This window comes from Rutilus rutilus (assembly GCF_951802725.1).
Source record: "Rutilus rutilus genome assembly, chromosome: 7".
Classification (NCBI taxonomy): domain Eukaryota; kingdom Metazoa; phylum Chordata; class Actinopteri; order Cypriniformes; family Leuciscidae; genus Rutilus; species Rutilus rutilus.
The window spans coordinates 30936231-30955807 of NC_140221.1; the positions used below are offsets into that span (position 1 = coordinate 30936231).

General features: G+C 39.4%; 2 protein-coding genes across 9 annotated transcripts in view; both read left to right on the forward strand.

The window, feature by feature from the left end:
- The window catches only part of phldb1a (pleckstrin homology-like domain, family B, member 1a), a 47609-nt gene extending 38136 nt beyond the window's left edge, over nt 1-9473 (forward strand). For 7 of the 8 annotated variants that reach the window (XM_084415460.1, XM_084415458.1, XM_084415461.1 and 4 more), the window contains 7 exons: nt 1650-1719; nt 1875-2094; nt 3454-3544; nt 3914-4060; nt 5288-5507; nt 6652-6737; nt 7045-9473. In XM_084415460.1, the coding sequence (XP_084271586.1) occupies nt 1650-1719; nt 1875-2094; nt 3454-3544; nt 3914-4060; nt 5288-5507; nt 6652-6737; nt 7045-7185 (975 nt within the window). In that variant the 3' untranslated portion in view covers nt 7186-9473. The remainder of the gene's footprint in view (nt 1-1649; nt 1720-1874; nt 2095-3453; nt 3545-3913; nt 4061-5287; nt 5508-6651; nt 6738-7044) is intronic. The other variant, XM_084415459.1, reaches the window with a different exon arrangement.
- Nucleotides 9474-13067: 3594 nt separating this feature from the next.
- On the forward strand, nt 13068-19430 carry atf5a (activating transcription factor 5a). Its single transcript, XM_084413283.1, has 4 exons — nt 13068-13795; nt 15345-15590; nt 15906-17121; nt 17380-19430. The coding sequence occupies exons 2-4, from the start codon at nt 15449-15451 to the stop codon at nt 17564-17566; spliced, it is 1545 nt and encodes a 514-aa protein (XP_084269409.1). The 5' UTR covers nt 13068-13795; nt 15345-15448; the 3' UTR covers nt 17567-19430.
- Nucleotides 19431-19577: the final 147 nt, after the last annotated feature.

The window sequence follows — 19577 nt, forward strand, 5'->3', positions numbered from 1 at the left end:
ATGCCTGGTTCACTTCATACCTTTCAAACCAAAAAAAAATGTAATTCCCAACCTTCTTCTGTTAGCTGTGGTGTCCCCCAAGTTTCTGTTCTAGGTCCCCTATTGTTCCTAATCTACCTTCTCCCACTCCGTAATATCTTTTCCAAATTCGGTATTAAATTCCACTGTTACGCTGATTATACACAGCTTTATATATCTACAAACGCTGATTCCATTCTCCCCCCGCCTGTCTTACCAACTTCCTTCACGAAATAAATGTCTGGTTTTCTGCCAACTTCCTCAAACTTAATGGCAGTAAGACCGAAGCACTCCTTATTGGCACTAATTCTACTCTCTCTAGGTCCTGCAGTTTTTCTTTATCCATTGACGGTTCTTCCGTTTCTCCTTCCCGCCAGGTTAGGAACTTAGGGGTCATCTTCGACAGCACCCTTTCATTTGAAGCTCACATTAATAATATAACCAGGTCTTGTTATTTCATTTCCGCAATATTGCTATGCTCACCTCCGTCAATTTCTCACTCCGCGTAGTTCGGCTATTCTTGTTCATTCGCTTGTCACCTCCCGCATTGATTACTGTAATTCTCTTTTATCTGGTTTACCACACAAATCTCTTCATAAACTCCAGCTGATTCATAATTCTGCAGCTCGTATCATAACTCGGACTCCATCTATTCAACATATTACCCCATCACTCTAACAGCTACATTGGCTTCCTATCAAATTCCGGATTGAATTTAAAATTCTCCTCCTCACTTACAAATCTCTTCATAACCTCGCTCCACCTTACCTTTCAGATCTCTTACAGCCCTACACCCCTTCTCGATCTCTCCATTCCTCTTTATTGTGTCTCCTCCATACACCTTCTGCTCGCCTAACCACCATGGGCCATAGGGCCTTTAGCCATGCTTCTCCTCGTCTTTGGAATTCTCTCCCAGTCAACATCCGTAATTCAGACTTGTTAGGTCAATTTAAAGTCAAACTTAACTCATCTATTCAGAATTGCTTATCTTCCATGATTACTTTGTGCACTCAAATCTAGTACTTTTTTATTGCTATTTTTTATTGCCATTGTTATTTACTGTTTTAATATTGTTATTGCTGCTACTTGTTGTATGGTGACCTTGAGTGGTTTGAAAGGCGCCTTAAATAAAATGCATTATTATTATTATTATTATTATAAGTGTAATTGTTAGCTTTAAAGAAGGAAAGAGCAACAATCCCATAAAACATCGCTAATAATTTTGCGATATTTCCCGTGTTCACAGCCGGGAATCTGGTTGTTTGAATCTGTTCGTGTGTGGTGTGCTATCCACACACTATTGGAACGAAACTGGGTTTTTAAAATAAATTTATCGTCATGTTTGTGGTCTGTCACATTTTGAAAATCTGATAAGAATCCTTTAGTGTGGGCCAGGCTTTAGCTTCATTCAGCGTGTCAACACATTATTTGGACTACATTAACCTTGGTGTTGTGCACTTACTTCAAAGACAAGGGTGGCGTATGATGCGTATTTAATCCTTAAAATATTAGAATGTGCAATGTGCCGTGGACAGACAGATGAAGACTGACTCAACTGAAAACCTGTTGTAGCTCCATTATAACTGCACATGTATTGTTTTCAAACGTGTCACTTTCTGTTTTATCTTCAGTCTCTCCCAGACCTATCTCCTGCTTATTTGGACTTAGACTCCAGGAGACAGTTAGATCTACAGGGCAGAGGTAGTCCATCACTCACTGTTATCAGACTGTAAACAACATGTGTTGAATAATTTAATGTTGTTTTGCTAACACAGCTACATGTAACCTAAAGATGGTTGTAGACATACTGTATAGTCCAGTGTTTTTATTGATCTGCTCTGGGTGTGTTCCTCCAGGGCTCTATACATGTGATGATTCCAGAATCAGGTCTACGGATCCTAAGCACAGCCACTGGGGGGCACCACCTTCAGGACCCCCCATGGTACACCACTCCATTCTGCACCACCAAGCACCCCCAGCAGGAGAGTCAACGTATGACACTCTGAGTTTGGAGAGCTCCGACAGCGTGGAGACCAGCGTATCTACCGGCAACAACTCCGCCTGTTCACCTGAAAGGTGAGATGCAGTTGTCAAGGGAACCCTTCGTTCTGCCTCCATTCCCCTGACAACGGGTCACGCTGTCCAATTTCCCCATAAATGTTTTTTCATCCTCCTCCCAGAATAGTTCCTGGGTTGTTTCCATGACAACACATACGTCCATACAAAGAGACATGCTATTCTTCTCATCTTCAAAGTTTGGTCTTGTCCCGAGGCAGAACAAGCACAGAATGTCATTTTAAAGTATGTGCTCCTTGGAGCCAGGGAAGCTTCAGGTGTTTAGTCAGATGTTGAAGTCATGAATAGACGTTCTCTTGATGTTGCCCTACTTTTCAGCATCGATAGTCCGGACAAGAATCTTTGACCTTGCATTCTTACATTTCGGTTAGATGTTTCAGCAGTTTTAATTTAAACTCCTACAGCCAACCTCACCCTTGATCAACCTTTTCCTTTGAAATGGTAAAAGAGGCCCACCAAAAAGCATGTAGGTCCTCATTTAAAAGTGAAATAGAAAAAAAATAATCACATCCTCTTTAACCAAGCAAAATAATGTACTTTTTCTTTTTTAACCAGTGGCGAAAACTTGGTTGTCTAGGACCTAGGCAAGATAAGACATGAACTAGAGTTTAAAAAAACATCATTATGAAGGTTTAGAAAATAAAAAGTCTCTAATAATAACTACAACTTTTTAAAATATTCATTACCATTCAAAAGTTTTAGGTCAGGGCTTGAGGTTTTTTTAACTAAAACTTTTATTCAGGAAGGATGCATTAAATTGACCAAAAATGAGAGTAAATACTCTTAATTTCTTTGAATTTGTTTTATTTCAAATTAATTATGTAATGCCACAAAAATATTAAGCAGCACAGCTGTTTTCAACATTGATTATAATAATTTGCCATCACAGGAATAAATTACACTTTAGCTAAACTCTGCAGGAAAGTGGACCTTGAGGGCCAGAGCTGAGAATATTTAAATAGAAAACAGCTATTTTAAGGTATAACCATATCGCATAAAATTACTGTTTTTACTGTATTTTTAATCAAATAAATGCAACCTTTGTGAGCTTAAATTTTTTTTTTTTAAATGTAAATTTTTTTAGTAGTATATAATGGCGTAAAATTATTAGTAAAATGTTTTAAATATTATTTTAAGAATAATTTAATAATAATTTGTCAGTAGACGTATTCGATCATTTTATTATAAAATATTTTAATCTATTTTTATTGTTGTTATTAAAGTATTTGATATTTATTTAGAAATCAGTATAGTTTCATTTAAAGCAACTATGATCTGTCCAGAGTGAGCATTTGGGCCCAATGTCGTCTTCTGCCACTGGAAACACCACATAAACAGTAACGTGTGTTTCTCTCTTAGCAGCAATGGGCTGGCAGGACTGAGGCTGGAGGAGATGGAGAAGATGTTGAAGGAGGCCCAGCAGGAGAAAGCCAGACTGGTGGAGAGTCGAGTGAGTACCATTAAACTTTAATTGTCTGTGAAATATAATCCATCCCTCAGCCTGTCTCTCATATAAAAGAGATCTTTTTCATGAATTTAAAAAGGAAGCCCCTGGTCCCTTTGGCATTACTGCATTAAAGATTGTTTCTTACCTAGAAAGAGGGATAGACATGAAAGGCTGGATCTTAACAAGCTCTCAGACAGTAATACTCACTCAAACAATCTCTTGCTGAATTATTTTTTCATGCATCCCCAGTCACTCCGCACTGTGTATTTTATGTATTTGTATGTATTTTTCCCTATTGCCTATTAAATCTTCTCGCAGTGGATTTGAAGCCCCTCGGTGTCTTAATCTGTCTGTCTGTCTTGTTTTCGTCAGGAGAGAGAAGTCCAGGCACGAAAGCAGCTTCTGGAGGCCGAGAGAAGGAGGCGAGAGGAGGTAGAGAGGAGGCTGATGGATGAGACCGCGCACAGGCAGAGACTTGTGGAGGAAGAGGTCAAGATGAGAGAGAAACAGTGTTCTCAGGTCAGTGCATCTGGAGAATAACTAAATGAATTGGTCTCAGATCAGCAATAGATTTATAGAGTCTCCCACTCTTTTATTAGGCGGACATAAAATCAGCATGTTTCCCAGTGAGATAAAAGGGACAATACTAAATAATAAGGCTTTCATTAATAAGTCATGAATAAGTATTAATAATAATAATCATAATGATTTATAGATCAAGAGACCATGTACATTCATTCATATATATATATATATGTATATGTGAATGTAAATATAGGTCGGTGATGTGGCACATTTAAGTTATTCATAAATATAATTAAAACTAAGAAATTTTTGAATACACCTCTTACATTTTTTTTATATTATTTAATTAAATGCTTTATTATTTAATTTATATTATTATTCAATACATTTTTAAAAATGAGTCTAGGGGTAACTGTCCAGCAATTGTAAAAAAAGATCATTCAAAGTCTTCTTAAAAGAAATCTTGGCTTGCTTGTATTTTTTTTTTCTGTAATTTGTGTTCTGAAGATGAACGAAGGTCTTACGGCATGAGGGTGAGTAATTAATGACAGAATTTTTGGGTGAACTAACCCTTTAACTAATCATGTTTGGCATAATATAATGTGTATACATAAATATGTAACATCAGGTTAGTTATAAATCCGAGTTTGAAACACACGGATGTATACACAGTGGAGTAGTGCCTGCTCTCACTTTTACAGACAGTTTCAATGTCTGTGTACAACTCTGAACACAGCAGTGCGCTTCACCGGTGCCGCTCTGAGGTCAGTGAATGTTTGGATTTGCTCTTTAAAAGTCTTTATGAGGTCACTTGCTCAGCTTGACTGGGCCAGACGGGAGGCATGAATGCACAGAGAGCAGCTCCGCACAGCAGGTGGATGAGAGGAGACACGCAGACAGATGGTGAGAGGGAGACAGCAGAAAGAAGATAAGATGGGAGGAAGAGGAGGGGGTGTAAGGCAGAGGCAAGGAAGGGCAGGGCAGTAGGACAGCGATGTTTTAAACACAGATAAGTGACACAACCAAAACAATGGATTCAACCCGTGATCTTCACCACTGTGCATTTTTCTGATACGTTTTCCCTGCTTAAATACCGTGATCACAATATCAAATTATAATGCTATATTTCCATGAAATTTATTGTTGTTATGTGTACCTGAACAAGTACGTTTTTATGGAAATATTTGAGACAGCAGCTAATCTGAGCTCTGCCCTCCTCAGGCTCGGCCAATGACGCGCTACCTACCTATTCGAAAAGAGGAGTTTGACCTGCGTTCTCATGTGGAGTCATCAGGCCACTGCGTGGACACATGTGCGTTTGTCATTGTTACAGAGAAAATGTGCAAGGGTCATCTTGTGAAGATGGGCGGCAAGATCAAATCCTGGAAAAAACGCTGGTTTGTCTTTGATCGGCTTAAAAGGACCTTCTCTTATTACATAGGTAAGATAATTGTTGTATTTATGCCTGATTAAATGGTCAGCAAATTTGTTTTGTTTGTTTTTTGTTTTACAGTTTTTGTGATCAATTTTGGATTTTACTTTTTTAAATTCACAATACAGTTTATATAATTTTGAGACATTTTTCAAAAAGCATACTGTACATATTTATAAATCTCAATTTATTTCCTGACAAATTGATATAGAAATGGATTTAAGTGTAAAGGAGAGCGCATACTTTTTCTGGTGTTGCTTAGTACAAGTCAAAATATATAAGGTGGAAAAAGAAGAAATATGAAAAAAAAAAAATTGACGGCTCTTACAAAGTGGAAAGTTCTGGTGAAACGTTTTATCTCTGTTCGCTCAATTTCCGATCATCTTGTCTTTCTTTTAGATGTTCTCTCTCTCTCTCTCTCTCTCTCTCTCGCACACATACGCTTTGCTCGTATGTAGCCTTTTCACCCCCTCGCTACCCATGTTAGTAGTGATGATGATGATGGTGGTGATGATGATGATGAAATAAACTGCAATACTTTCTCTAGCCCAGCGTTTGTGAGGGACGGGGGTGTAGATTTACCCCTGGCTCAGTTCTGAGTAACAATACTGCACTTAACTCTTCAAAAACATGAAACACAAAAACAATTTATCCCATTACTAAGCAGATTTGTGTAAGGAACAGGGACGAGCCAAAAAATAAAAACATAAATAAATCAAATGAAACCGTTCAAAAGGGAAAGTAGTCAATCTTAATCGTCAACAATGATGCGAGGGGGCTCACTGGAGGCTGACAAGCTTAAAACAGTGGTTTCAAACCATCTACGAGATTAGAATCGATCCGAAGAGAGATGTTAATTTGCGCTAAGTAGCGAAAAGGAAAGTCTGTCAGAGGAGCTGTTTGCAGTGGGTGGCAGACTTTTAAATTGAGACAGACAATGCTTTTAGCTGAATCGATCTGTGCGCTAGAATTCATTTCTACTTTATGTGCTTGTTTTTTATTCCAATATCGAAGTTATTTCTGACAGACACTTTAAATGCAATCTCTTCTTAATAAATAATAAACCTGATCTGTAGAATAATTTCATTTAAAAAAGAATCGATACATAGCATTGTTATTTTCCTTCATTTTTTCCCTTTTGGTTTGTACTCAGATAAACACGAGACCAAACTGAAGGGTGTCATCTACTTCCAAGCCATAGAGGAGGTGTATTACGATCACCTGCGCAGCGCAACTAAGGTAATGAGTGAACCGATGCCGTGCTTTTTCAACACCTCCTGTTTACCATCAACAAATCAAGCTCCATACTGCTCACACTACAGCACCAACTTCGAGCACACAGTGAAAGTTTAAACAGACAGGCGTCTTTTCATAAAGAGAATTTCTTACAGCAGAAGGCAAAGAGATCAAAGGCGGTTTCATGTTCATGTACATTTCGTCATGCTTTCTTTTTTTCACTTCAGCGACATGCCTTTTTTCCCTGCCCTGCTGTTCTCCATCTTCTCGCACTTTAATGCATACTGTGTCTTTTTTTCTGTCCTTACAGAGTCCAAATCCTTCGCTAACCTTCTGCGTGAAGACTCATGATCGACTTTATTTCATGGTGGCACCGTCCCCAGAGGCCATGCGAATTTGGATGGACGTCATAGTAACGGGTGCCGAGGGCTACACGCAGTTTATGACCTGAGGGAGAGTGGATGCAATTCTGCCTGCAGTGATCTGAGATTTACCAGGACGTGTAACATATGCAGAATTGTGTCAAAAACTTCAGCCAGCACTGACTGACTTCTTTGTCACCATGACTAGGGAAGAACTGAATTCAGGCTGGCCTGATGACGACGACATAATATTGTGCGACTAATGCTCAAAATTTATGTTACTAAAAATAGAAGCTGAAATATATATATATATATATATATATATATATATATATATGATCGAGAGAGAGAGAGAGATAGTTTATCTCTGTATTATTGTAATACAGAGACAGTTACAGAGCTTACAGTATTTTATGGCATTTCAAATCAATCATATGCTCAGTACTTTTATTTAATATCTCTATAGTTTTATGGTGCCAAGTCTTCAGATGTATATACGTCAGTGTATTACCAACACTTATCTTTACTTTTAGTTATTTAGGCGCAGTTACATGATTACAATGAGATTCAAATTAATAGCATTTGATTGCTTTCATAATATCTTTTTAGGTGGGGAGGCAGAATTCATATTTTTAATTGCTTTAAAAGATATTTCATATGTTGTCTTTATCTGTATAATATATAATTATATAACTTTTTTGCTGCAAAGATTCTTAAACAAATGGCTCAGGTGCTCAGACGTGTAACTAAAAACGATATGCCTGCTGCCTGATTTGTAACTTTATTATACGAGATTATTTGGTGGGGGACCATTGCAGTAAACACTTTTGTTTTGAAGGTCTTGGTACGTTTGTACCAACAGGTTTTGTCTTGCCAAAGCTTCACCCGTGTTGATATGTGTACTCTGATTTGCACATCTTTTATTTCAGGGTTTTAAAAATGTATGGATGTGCCACTATGATTTATAATCAGATATATTGTGTATTGTGCTATTCAGATTATTGATATCCTCTTGGACATCTTCTAAGTCAATGAGAAAAACAGTGTGAACTTTTGATAATTCAGTGTTATAGCACTAACAATGTATTTCTAAAAATTAAAAAAACAAAAAAAATGTTTTTGACATAAACAAGTATTATATACTCTAAGGCAAATAAAAGTCTAACAAACTATGTTTTCTTGTTGTCACATAGAGCAGGGCTAGTTGTCACACCTTTTACTCCAGTGAATATTTCTCAGGGTTGGTTCATTTAAAAAAAATAATTTTGTGTAAACACGTACCTTAAAGTTTTGATTGCAAAATGTTTGGCCATTCCCACAAAAAAAAAAAGTGCAGTTAATTAAGGATGAGTAGTGGGATGAAATTTAAACACCAAAACAATTGTTACATAACAAGGTTAAACTTTATTTTAAGGTGTCATTGTTACACTGTAATTATACATTTAAGTACTGAGTAATATTAAGTAACTACTTACTGTACTTACTATAGGGTTAGGATTAGGGTTTGGTTTGGTTTAGGGATAGTTGCAAGTAATAATGCATAATTTATAGTTATTACCATATTAACTGCATGTAACATATGTAACAATGACACTGTAAAATAAAGTGTAACCATGAAAAAATGAACATGAAAAAAGCAAACGGTAGCATACAAAAAAATAAAGAAAAACATTGTTTTGAACAAAAAATATATATTGTAAAAATATAAAATTGTGCTTTGCTATGTACAGACGTTTACCTGAATGTATCCCAGTGTGTGTGTGTGTGTGTGTGTGTGTGTGTGTGTGTGTGTGTGTGTGTGTGTGTGTGTGTGTGTGTGTTTCACTTGTTAACAAAACAGCTGTAACTAAAAAAAAAAAAAAAAGTTTTGAAGAGAAAACTCTTCAACATTTTGTAATTGGACTTTTAACTCAAAACGTTATAGTTAATGAGTTTAACCATTGTGACAACTTCCCTGTGTGATAACTAGCCCCAATCTCCCCTAAGATATTATGCAGGTTCACTGATAAAAATAACACTATAATCATACTGGTATAATCGACTTGATCCATGCATTTATAACTAAACGAGAATTTTTTTTATTTTCTATTAAAAGTGTTTATATCATTCACATGACACAAACCATTATGTTATAACCAGTGCTATATTTGCTTTAAAAAAAAAACATAACTGGCAAAACAAATGTATGCATCAGGGGGTCATGTACTGCAAGTAAAGTGAGGGTTCAGTAAAACGGACTATTCGCTGTAACCGCAGAACACACTTCTTAAGCCAGACATCAGTTAACTTACATCTGTATACGTTAATGGACAGGGAAATTCCCAAGACAGTCCCTCAGACACAGTATAAACAATAAAGTTTATAAATGAAAAACAAACGTGTGTGTATTTGTTTTTACTTTGAATTTTTTTTCTTCTTTTTTTTTTTTTTCAAAACCCTTCCCATTGCATTTCTCAGGGAAAATGTCCGTGGAGAATAAAAAGTAGAGCGCTGGCGAAGCGGTCTGTTGTTTTTTCCAATGTGCTCGGTAGAGGGCGCAACTCGTCATGTCTCGTCAACTCGTTTTCATGTTCCAGATGCAAGGGCTGGATCTGCGTTCCCCCTCTGTGTTCTGCTGAGGCCCCGGGGCCCTGAGCTTGTTTTGCTCTCTGCCTCGCACCCATTCATTACCATAACAGTTAAATGCAACTACAAATGTCATCAGCGTTATAATGATGCCATCTGTCTACACCAGCAGAGGCTCACCAATTAATTTATCACTTGATGCTAATTCATCTCACTTTAAAATTAAGCAACATAAAAGCAAAAGGAACGAACTCAACGAACATAATAAACGCAAAGAACGGGAGACAACAAATTTAAATAAGGACGTCGCTTTTAGTTCAAAAATGTAACGTGTAAACAGCCTACAAAGACTAATTAAACCTAGCCTACAAGATCTTTTGAGTTCAAAGAGCAGCAGAAGTCGTCTCCCATCAAAGCAAGAGGGGAAGGTTTGTGCCTTAAAATCACTAGGGACTGAGCTGACATGATCAACTGTTGAGCCGGTGCAGAAGATCAACTCGGAGACATTTGAGAGGAGCCACTTGGGAATCTAGAGCCCTCCACTTTGAAGCCGTGATCAACCGACCTAATCCAACCATGAGAACTAGCGAGCATCTTCACGCAGGAGCTGCGCTCGCGCGCACTCATTCAGACACACTAGAGCTTTCATTGTTTACACATGTAAACTCACATAGCCTAAACGTAAATAATAACCATTCAGAAATGTAATAATACACAAGGGCGGGGGAAATTCCAACAAAATAACTCCTTGAGTTTGTCCTTGAGTGGCTCGTGTTTAGTTTGAGATGCGAGACGCACCCCGAACACAGCGGCGTCCCGCGGGAGGGAGGAGCGCGACAAATGCACTTTCTCAAAATCAAACAACTTTAACGCTGCCTCGCGCTCCCGAAGGAACAGTCATTGAAATGACTGCGGTTAGTTCATGCCACGCAACATAGGTTATTAGACACATCTTTATCTTGCACGTTTGTTAGGCAAGCTATTTAAATAGGTTAGCCTATGTGTGGGGGAGGGGGTCGTCAAACCTCTTGAAACCTGTTGAAAGGATATCCCGATTCCCACGATACGGTGCTGTAGTGTGAAATGAAACAATAGCAATTTTGCTGAGATTTACACTACATGACTCCTATTGGGTCTTATAATTTATTTTATTTTATTTTTTTAAAGTTACAGCAAGTAATCGAAACTTGAAACGATTTGATCGCTCGTGCAGGGGAATGAAGAAAAGAGACAACAATGAATACAGAAGGAGATGGTGATGAAATTGTGATGTAACTGTTACTAATGTGTGCTATACATGAACTTGGCATGATGCGTTTGCTCTCTCACCCACTCCTTATTCTCTGACAAACATACGGGGGAGGGGGGCGTTTAAGTGGCCAAAACAAAGTGAATGAAAGAAATAAACAAACATAAAATCAAAGATTAGCTTTTAATAGTGTTTATCGATTTAGACAGCACCCTAAAACTGCATCTCACGTTTGAATGAGCTAATTGTTTCACATATGGACAGTTGGATTTATGGAGGGGAACGGATTCACTCCAACCAGCGTTCTTAATCCTCAAAAAAGCTGTGATTAATTAACGCCACGGCCTGGACCTACATCTCTATTTGCAACATCAGCTATTTAAGGTGGGGGAAAAAATCTCAATACAAACAAAAACTCAAAGTATGATGGCCCAACAGCACTGGGGCTGTCTGTGGCTGAGTTTCCCGCGTGTGTGTGCGCGTGTGTGTGTGTACTGCTGACTTTCTCTCACGCTTTGCGCAAACAGGGTGCCCCCACGGACCAATTAAGACACGGCGAGTTGGGAGAGTCAGCGCTTTCCTGGGAGAGATCCCACACTTCAACAACCATTATTATCTCAGTCTCTTCAACGTTACGACTGCGGTCACGAAGATTGCATCAGGCCTCACTTCTACAACTGCGAGGCTGAGCCGACTCACAAGAGGAATTACAGTATCACAGTACCTTCAGAAGCCCCTCTTTGATCCCGTCACTCTCTGACTGCTCCTCGATAAAGCAGGTGTCAACTCGGTTCATGCAGGGCTATTAGGTGTAAATAAAATCAATTTCTCCTCAGTCGAGGAAGACGTAACCTTTTGCTAAAGCTACGGCATATTCCTTCTGACAGTTTTACACTTTCCTCTGTCTGTTCAGGTTTCCCATGTTTTGGCAAGATGATTAGCGCTTTTCAATTATATTACATATCCTATCATCATAAACCACAAAGCTAACTTTCATAATATTTCTGACGACTCAACTTGTGTCATTTGTGGCGACTATGGACTGTGAAGGGCGCGTATTAATTATGACGAAAAAGTCCTTTCAATGAAAAAGGCTAGGCATAGACACTTGTTGCAGTTGTGTTTGTTAAAGACTGGAGTTACTTTGCAGGGAATGTCGTTTTTACTCAACAGAGACAAAACTGAAAAACACGGGCCGAAAGGGGGAGCGAGAGCGCGCTCGTTGCAAATCCCATGGCAACAGCAACCAGAAAACATGTCTAAAATAGGGGGCAGTGTTCGCTATTACTATAGCAACAGGAAGACATAGCTCCTTCAATCAGCTTTAGGATTTGCTGAGGGGGGAAAACAAAGCTTGATTCTATGAAAACCCGTTATTAACGGGAATTAAGTTTGAGGGTAATTTGTCTCGTCTCACTGTGGCCGCGTGTGACTTGAATGAAGCTCAGCATAATGTGCCGCCGGTCCTTCTGAAGTTGATACTGAATGATCAAAATATGGCAAACAATGAATGAAACTTTCTTTCTCCCGCTAACGCTAACTGTTGGATAGGGTTTGAGTTTTGCTCGATCGCAGAATTTAACTTGCGCTTTCCCCAATGGCAGTTATGGAAATGCTGATGCTGAAGTGGAAATAATGACGTTAAAGACGCACCTGTTACACACACTACATTAGAATGTAAATAGTGTTCATTTAAACTATAATGGATGTTTTTAAATCTCTTCAGTTAATTAAGGGAACATGTAAACACGTAAATAAGCTGCTTTATACAATAATAATAATAATAAACCTGAACTACTGAAGCCTATTTGCGCTAATTGTCCACACACCAAGTCAGTCGACATGTAGATTGCAAAATTTAATCACCCTACAGTTGAAATGAAAATAAAAATCGTACATTTACAGAACTTAGTAGGCTACAACTCAACTGAACCGCTAAATACAGCGTTAGTCAAGTGGGAACCGTCCAAAACGCGTATCAGCAAATGCCACAACAAATGTTACAATGTTTTGTCAGTAAAGTTCCGTAAACTGCCCTTCCGCGACATGAAAGTTTAACCACTTTCAGAATTTGCTCTCGGGATGTTTACGTGAAACATGTGCACGGAGAGTGGAAAACCGAAGACCACTGGGAAGCAACGTCTCTCTAGCGGCAGCCAATAAGGGAAGACAACAGTTCCTCTCCAGCCAATCGCAGCACGACCAGGATCAGTCCGTCCAGCGAATCTGCTTGCAGCTTGAAGCGCTGATGCAACTAAGCTGCAACAACAGCCACGTATCTCCTGGGTAGCAGAAAGTGTTCTTCCTCGCTAGAAGAAATCAAGTAGTCCCCGTGAAACAATACATATTTGAACGGCAGTGTATGCTATGCGTGGTATGATATGAATTTTTCATGCATAACCAGATACTGCAACTGTATGATAATCATCCAAACTCCAGTGAACAGCCGCTTTCATCACATATTCTTCTCTCAGAGCTTTAAAACCGTAGTATGTTCAAGTTGAGGACAGGCCAACGGGATTTTGTGTTTTCTCGGAAGTTGTTGAGAAAGTGAGTCCTAAATCTTGTGGGCGTTTTCACCGGCCCGAAGTGTGAAATTTATCTCGACCAATACATCCATAGGGCGGAGGAATCTATAGCACTGGGGGCTGACCGACCGCGTGACGCAGCTGGTTGCTAGGTGTGGGTGACCTGATGCATTGACTCAATTAGCCGATTCTCAGTCATCAACTCCATCACAACAAAGCAAGACCAACAGCACTTCAGTCCTAGACACTCCGGAGGAGACATGGCTTTTTAATTTAGTAAAGTCTTCGATCCTAAAGAAACGCCGTGCTTTGCACTTGCAACGCACCCCAAACCCACAACATTTAAGCAAGAATGGAGTAAGTGCAACTTATTACTTTGCTGCTTTTTGTCAGACATTTGTTGTTTTGTCTCTTGGCTTGCACTTTTTGGGTGTATTGCTTTTGTTTAACTGTTGTTAAACATGTTGTCACACTTGTAACAGCGCTTCAGGCGATGTTGTTTTATGCACATTGCTGTCTTATTAGAAAAGTTTCAGAAACTCGCTTTAGCTCTTTTAATCGTTGCTACACAGGTTTGTAACTTTAGGAATGATCACACAATAATCATTTTGACCTATTTAATTAGCATGTTCACATGTTGAATTTATTGTGAGACACAATCCATTATTTTATGCACTTTGAAGTGATACTTGTTTGTTGAACATCTTGTCTGTGGGTTTTATAGAGTGATTATTAATATTATGCAGATACATTACCTGATTTTTTTAAACAATAGTTCTCAGGGCTACACAGGTTCCCTGTCATTATGTCTTAGCAAAAGTTGTTCTTTTGTCCATTTGCGTCATCCATATCTGCCACATTATTGTATAGTTTCATGTTGCATGCAGCGGATGTTGTTTTTCTTTTCTTAGAAATTGCCTTTGAGAAAAAGCATGAGTCGTTTTCAAAGCTTTCACGAAGATTTGCTGTCTTTGGTTTCGCATTACGTCATAGATTGCAACCCACGTGCTGGCCAAGTTCAGACATCCAGACATCCAGTTCAGAGGATGTGCATCGTATGCATCTGCCATACTGCTAGAAAGAATTCCTTTTTTAAATACTTGATTGCAAAAGAAAAGGCTTTGTTTCTGCTGTTTGCCATTGCATTCAGACTTGTCTCTAATGATTCTGTCAGCATAAAACGTTGTCCTGTGTCTGACCTTAGACTGTAAACAAACTGGACTTCAGTGTAGGTGCAAAGGTTATTGGGGCGTTTGGAGGTACTACCTTAAGTTGCATCACACAAACAAAAGATAGTGCCGATAACTTGTAGAAATAAGCACTACAGATATATATAAATAAAAAAAGAAACGTTTTAAAAGTTCTTGATATTGTGATTTATTATGGGCATGATCCAAAATATGATCTGAAGAAGTTTTACATTTGTGTGTGTGTTGTATATTTAGTCTGCTAATAAATTTCACACAAGTAGAGCATTCGCCTGCTTCTCTAGGATCTCAGTAGAGCTCCCCTAAGTGAGCACAAGGGACTTTGATGGATGGAAGAGTGGTAGTTTTCTAAATTGGTCCCTCGCTAATCACCAGTGTGTCTTAGCTGATGCTTTAGGAATATTGGGGGGTTATGGTTATTTTACTCAGTGTGCACTGTATCTCTCATTGTTATCAACCTAAAAATATGAATTCATGGTCAGTTGGAGATATTTTAAGATATTTTAGAAGAGGCAGGATAAGTTTAGAATGGAAAGTCCCACCAACTAGGACATAATGATTTTTTTTCCTCCTCCATCCTACTTTAGCAAAGAATCATGTTGGTGTGATAGTGTCTTCTCAATACAAGATAGACCGAAACCTCCATAGACAATGCGTTTTAACACGCTGTCCCTCATCAAATTTTCCCTTTTTTTTAGGTTTCATAATGCTCACCCAGCCCTGTTTTCTGTGGCTCAACTCTCAAACTTCACTATCGTGCACTGTAAGCTCGGACATTTGAATCGTAGGATCAACGGACAGGATGATGACAATGTCAGCACCTATTTGGAAGACTCTACTCGTCTGCCCGGCAGACCCCCTCACTCTCTCTCACCCACAGGCTAACCACAGCCAATCGGAGGGGCGCAGAGGGGAGGGGCCAGAGGAGAAACAGCACTTAATTGGTGAGTTGCAGTGAATACAGTTTTTTATTTTTCCCAGTTTCAGGTGGGCACCGCACTGCAGCACATTTCGTTCTCCTTGAACAGTGAGTAAAACTACCAACGTGGATCTATTTTATATTATTTGTAGATGACGTGCTAGTTTAATGCTGCCTTTCACATTTTGGATTTAGTAAGCGCATTGAGATGTAATTAGATTTTTTTTTTTAACGGGTTGTTAAAATACTACCGGTATAGTTGTTTATTTGGTTGAAATAATTGTGCTACATTGGATCTCTAGGCCAATGATTAACATGTTGAACTCTGTTTTCCCCATAGGTGATGGTCTTAGTGACTGGATGACGGAAGAAGTAGATTTCTCCTCTTACCTCCCAACCCCTCACTCCTCTCCCTCCCCCAATGCATCCCTTCCCCCCTCGCCCCTCCAGCATGACATCCAGGTGCCCTCAGATTTGGAGGTCATGACCTCTCTGCTGCAAGAGGAGCTTGCTCAGCTGGAGGATTACTTCCTGTCTGACCCACTCCCAGAAAAAGCCTCCAAACTGGGCAAATGCGACAAGGGTCCAACGGCAGTTGGTCCACCGTCGTATTACCAGTTGCCCTACGCATCATATTCTACTTCCAACCAATCCGAATCCAGCCCTCTACTTGTTACCCTGGCAACTGGGGAACTTGACTTGCTGAGCTTTTGTGGGGGTCCCATTGGCCGTACCAAGATTCCTAGACATGCCCCTTACAGTTGCAGCCGCCCCAACAGCAACGTCTGCAGCCGCAAGAGAGTTCCCGATGGGGTGAGGGTGGGTGACAGTTACGAGAGTAGCATCTGGAGTTCCAAAGGAAATTCCTCAGGTAACTCAGCTGTTGCGCCTGGTGGGAGCTACAGCTGTGCTGAAGATGAACGGGTGGTAGGCAAAGGCTACTGCCTAGGCAGTGCAGTGGAGATCAGGAGGTGCGCCATTTTACCCAAAGAAGAGAAGAACTGCCGCTACACGGAAGAGGCCGGCAGTGCGAGCAAGGCCGGCGGCGGCGGCGGGTACAACTTTAGCGGACCCGTTCAAATTCCCCACAAGAAAGACGAAATGATGATGTATGGTGTCAGAGAAGTCAATTTAAGCGGCATAGGAGGAAGCGCAGAGATGGAGATGATGGGCGAAGTGAAGAATGGTGCTAGCGACGAGAAGGCCGACATCCCCTGGAAGTCCGAACCCAATGAAAGCTCTTTCCTCCAAAGTACATCCCAAGAAGAGGCCTACCACAGCTTTCTTGGGGCCATCAATGACCCAGTAAAGGCGGAGAGCGTAGAGATTCACCGGCAACATAACTTCCACTGCAGCTTTCTCGAAGCCCAAGGCCCCGACTGCCTGAGCGGTGACCGCCACGGACCTGAAATGGTGTCCCCGTGTGCCAGAGGAGTCTGTGTGCTGAAAGACGACCCCTGCATTGTGAAACCAGACCTTGAAGAGCCACTAATTGAAGGGAACCACGGTCAACGCAAACAGAAGAAGAGAGACCAGAACAAGACTGCAGCTCACAGGTATAGTATTTTCAGTCGTAATGATGTTAAATGTATTCTACATGAGCGAATATAGAAAAGTTGGTGGCTTTTTGAAGTGACACTTAGCTGTGAAAGTACAAAATCCTTAACAGAGAATTGTATTATGCTTCAGACTACAATGCCTGTGAGCATTGCAATGTAGCTGCTTGTGGGATTTAAAAACGACCACAATTATCTAAGTAAACGGGAAAAGTCTGACAATTTCTGACTTTCCTCTGTATTAATTGTTTTGAACAGGTATCGTCAAAGGAAGCGAGCGGAGTTGGACACGTTGGAGGAACAGCTTCATGGTCTGGAGGGGAGAAACCGTGAGCTACGGGACAAAGCAGAATCGGTGGAACGGGAGATCCAGTACGTGAAAGACCTCCTGATTGAGGTGTACAAGGCCCGCAGCCAACGCCTCAAACAGGAAACCAGCGCCTGACCAAAAGCTCGACCACCTGACGATGGTCCTGCAAGTAGAATTGTAAGCAGTCTGATAGGCAATGGAGATTTGAGTTGGAATGTTTTCTGACTGAATGTTTTTAGGATGTGGTGGAGGTTGTACTATTGCACGTTACTCAATCATTTCATTTTCGTTACAAACTGACAAAGTCCATCAACAGCTGCAGCACAGACATCCACTTTCTCAGAAATAACTCCAAATCAGTTAATATGCACTGTGATTATGTCTTTGACTGTAACGACAGCCGTTTTTTCTTTTCTCTTGCTTTTCTCAAGAGTGGCTAGACGACTCGTCCTCTCGGTTTCATGAATGAGCTTTAACAACAGAGCATTTACGATTGACAGAAATAAACACCGAACAAGGCAAGATAGACTTGAACGCATCTTCATTTATTTAGAAAAGGCTGTAAGGTAATATCACAAGTTCTGCATATGACCTGCATTGATCTTAATTTATACAGAGTTCTTTTGTTCGATTTTTTTTGTAAAATTTATTTATTAGCAGTTTCAACATTTATGGTACTAATACTAATGATGTAGCCTACTATTAGTACAACATTGATACTTCCTTTTTTTTTTTTTTTCGTATATTAAATAAGGAATAAGCACTGATATTAAAAGCAATCTGTTTCTTATATATTGAGTTTCAGGGGAAGCACTTCTCAAAACGAATTTCCCTCAGGAATAAAGAACCTGAAGATGTGTTTTTGAATTCCCAATTTTAGATTAGTCCTGCAGCTCAGGTATATACGATTTATGTCCAAAGTCATGGAGGTATGTCAGTTTGTAACTGCTGAAGATATGGCACTGCCTAATAATGTTATGTGTGTTGATTTCTTGTATTTCGAATCTTGCATGCAGAAGATTTCATGGCTCTTTACAAAAAAAATGTTTGTTTTTCTTTCATCTGAATGACATGTCTTTCTTGCTTAAGAAGCCCAATTTTATATTCTCTTGGCTAACACATTTCATTAGAGATGAATGAGTTGCATTTGATTCACAAACTACTGTTTGGCCCAATGTCTCTGCTGTTATTGCGACTACAATCAGGGTTTGTGATTTTATATAGCTTGTTTGCTCTAATGTACAAGTGTGTGTTGGGGGACAGAAAGTACAATCTTTGTAGTGATACAGCTTTTTTTTTAATAATCACTGAAATGATTGTGGTGGCTTTAGAATTGCAGACTTCCCAGCGTCTTAGCAATATTTCATCAACAATGTAAATGACTCAAGTTATGAATTTTTTGCAATTGCGATCATGCACAATCCTTGACAAATGTTATGATTTTCATGTTTACAATTTAGTCAATTTCAGGAGTTTATTCTGGTAAACCTGTCTAGTGACTCTGATTTTCTACTTGCTCAAATAGGAGACATGCATTTATCACAATTACAACAATAACAAAGAAATCAACTGCAAATCAGGCTTTGATTAGTTACTCTTTATTCTTCCTATTTATTCCTTTGAGGGCATTTTTACCGAAGTGTCGTGTGTGTACCTTAATACTACATAGCAATATTACAAATATCGTTTAATTCCTCTAAATAAGCAACCTAGATACTGAGAGAGCATAGCATATCGAGACATATGCTTTCCTTGGCGGTATACAATCATGTTTATGAAATATAGCTAATTATGCGCTGTGTTATACGGTCATTTTGTGAAGTTGAGAATTTTTTTTTTTACAACCCAAAATTAAGGCACAAGATTTCCAAGAGTTTACACCAGCTATAATACTAAGACTAGTCATTTTGTACCAGGCATTTCGATGTATCGTCTCCGATTAATTCTTTGTGTTTCCTGTTATTCCATTGAATTCAAATAAAGTGATTTATGTCAGCAACTTTGCATGGTGGCGATGATGGCTTCATACGAGATTTCTAGGGCTTAATATGTAGACCTTGCGTTTAACGGATAAACTGAGTTTATCCCTTGTTTGGCCGGAAATTTGTTTACAGCTCTGCAAGCCAAATGGAGCAGAGCTATTCCC